The following is a 2490-nucleotide window of genomic DNA, read 5'->3' as shown; positions in this document are numbered from 1 at the left end:
ATATTTATGTTTGTGGTTGTAATGTGACAAAATATGGAAAAGTTCAAAGGGTATGAATACTTTTGCAAACCACTGTAAATACCCATCTTGGTTCTCACACAATGGAGTGGAAAGCTCAAACATTAACTTATGTTCTACTGTGTATATGTTATTGGGAAAGCTGGTTTCAAATGTTTTTCACTATCTAAATGGTGCCGGCAGTTCTGATGTGGGAACAGTGAGATGTAGGAACTGTCTGTTCAGTGGTTCTTTGGTCATTTAGACCTTCCAGCAGTTTACCTACAGAATATCATCCAGGCTCATTTCAGTATTATGGTCCCAATAAATCTGTTAGTATCTCACTTGATCCAGTTCAGCCTAAAGGTTCGTTCTCTTTGAAGGAATATATTGAATCTGGATTGTATAATGTACTGAAAACTGGGAACTTGTTTAATTAATTAAAATGGAAATTAAATCAGATATGTTTCTTTCTGTCACAACATCCAACTTTATTTTTCTGCAGTCCCGATCAGTCTTGGGGTCAGTTTCACTTCTTATATTTGTACTTTATGTTGGTGTACTGACATTTAGTCTCTGTCTTTGCTGCAGGCAGATCAGCGTTTTGTTTGGAACGGACACTTGTTGAGGGATTTTATTACTCAGCCAGAGGTAAGTGAAAATATACTGACTTTATTATTTTAGTTTAAATAGACTGTGGTGTGTCTTTAGTCTGATGGACCCGAGTCAAAAAGAAAAATCAACAATAAACAAATCTAAGTAGTTGAAGGTGTTTTTCATTCAGAACTAGTCTTTAGCTCCAGCTGATTGGTGGGACTTTCAGGCTGTAAAAAGGGACAGTTACACTTGTGACTCATTCAAGTCACATTTATTTTAATCACCCAATAAACATTTTCATATCCTCGGAGACTTTATCACCAGTGTGTCTTCTCTGGCCAACATGTTTTAAGGTGTGAGCGGTTGTAAAACTTCAGTCACTGAGTCAAAAACACCTGAAACGGCCTCCTCAGACCCTAACGGTCAAACAAATGAGCTGCTGGGTCAGTAATTCACTTCCTCATCAGACCCAACCTACTAGCTAGGTGAATGAGTCATTAGCTCACATGTCTTGGATTAGCAATGCTTGAGTCCACCTCTTTATAGAATKCTTAAAGAAAAACAGATTGGTGAATGGGTTGATTAGTCAAGTGACTTTTGATTGATATCCTTACAGAGTTGTAGTAGAGTGCTGTATGACTATATGGGTGAATGAGGGTACAGATTGTGTTATAAAATGCTCTGGTGGACTGGTTTGTTAGAAGGGTGCTATTTAGATACTGCCCATTTATCTCTGATTATAATGGAGCCCCAGTGAACCATTGGATGTCTGCATTGGTCACTTGGGTCAGTGACACAAAGACCACCTTCTCACACCCAAACAGCTCGTTGAATGGGTGGATTGGTCAGAGGCACACATGATGTTTCACAGGTGTGAAACCATATCCTGAGTCTGAAAATCACCTGCAGTCAGTCAGATTGAGGCTGTTTGAATACGAGGTGTAAATAAGTCTAATTACCTTCTTTTATCATGCAGAGTTCTGTAGATAGACCAGTGTTGTGCTGTGTCATTAGGAAAATCTATTCTGTTCAAAAGTTTTGGATTAACTAGTCTAGACTGTATTTAAGTTGCATAAGTTCTGTCTCAACAAAGAACCCTTTGCAAATACAGTAGCTGAAGAAAAATATATTGATGTTTTTGTTAAAGCAGAGTCTGCAACAAATGGAAATAATACTTGATTGTTTAATTCTTCTGTTTCTTCTAGCTTCATAAGTTTGTGTTTCCTGTTATCCACGGCTGTATCCTTTCCACTGAAAGAAAAACTAACATTAAGCTTTAATGGAAACTGAATCAATCAATTTTATTGAAACAACACATAAAAAATAAAGTCAAAGAAATAAACTCACAAAGTTTTCATTAATGTCACAGAGTAATCACTAGTACTACAGCCCCTCCAAAGAACTTAAAGGAACGTCTCAGTTTAGCTAGAAAACATCTTGATGACCCCCAAGACTAAAATATGGTGGTGGTAGGGCAATGGTCTGGGGCTGTTTTGTTTATGAACTACATTTTGTGTTACTTGTGTTATCTTTGTCAGATATTTAAATTTGTTTGGTGATCTGAAACAATTTATTGTCAAATACAGCGGGTAAAATAAGTATTGAACACGTCACCATTTTTTTCARTAAATATATTTSTAGAGGTGCTAATGGCATGAAATTTTCACCAGATGTTGGTAATAACCCAAGTGATCCATACATACAAAGAAATCAAAACATAAATGTCCAGAAATGAAGTTATTTGTAATAATGTGGAATGGCACAGGGAAAAAGTATTGAACACATGAAGAAAGGGAGGTGGAAAAAGTCATGGAAAGCCAAGACACCAGCTGAACTTGAATTGTTGCAAAGCATAATGATGGCATCGGTTACAGAAGAATGTCTAAACTTCTGAAG

General features: G+C 36.8%; 1 protein-coding gene across 1 annotated transcript in view; it reads left to right on the top strand.

Annotated features, from left to right (window-relative positions):
- The window catches only part of sacm1lb (SAC1 like phosphatidylinositide phosphatase b), a gene marked incomplete at its 5' end in the record, with an annotated part of 19036 nt that overhangs the window by 7453 nt on the left and 9093 nt on the right, over positions 1–2490 (top strand). Inside the window, 2 exon segments of the mRNA XM_014026976.1 lie at positions 589–648; positions 1800–1833. Of these exon segments, the coding sequence (XP_013882430.1) occupies positions 589–648; positions 1800–1833 (94 nt within the window).

The sequence above is a fragment of the Austrofundulus limnaeus genome, unplaced genomic scaffold (genome assembly GCF_001266775.1).
Source record: "Austrofundulus limnaeus strain Quisiro unplaced genomic scaffold, Austrofundulus_limnaeus-1.0 Scaffold605, whole genome shotgun sequence".
Classification (NCBI taxonomy): domain Eukaryota; kingdom Metazoa; phylum Chordata; class Actinopteri; order Cyprinodontiformes; family Rivulidae; genus Austrofundulus; species Austrofundulus limnaeus.
This window is presented reverse-complemented; position numbering and strand designations above follow the sequence as displayed.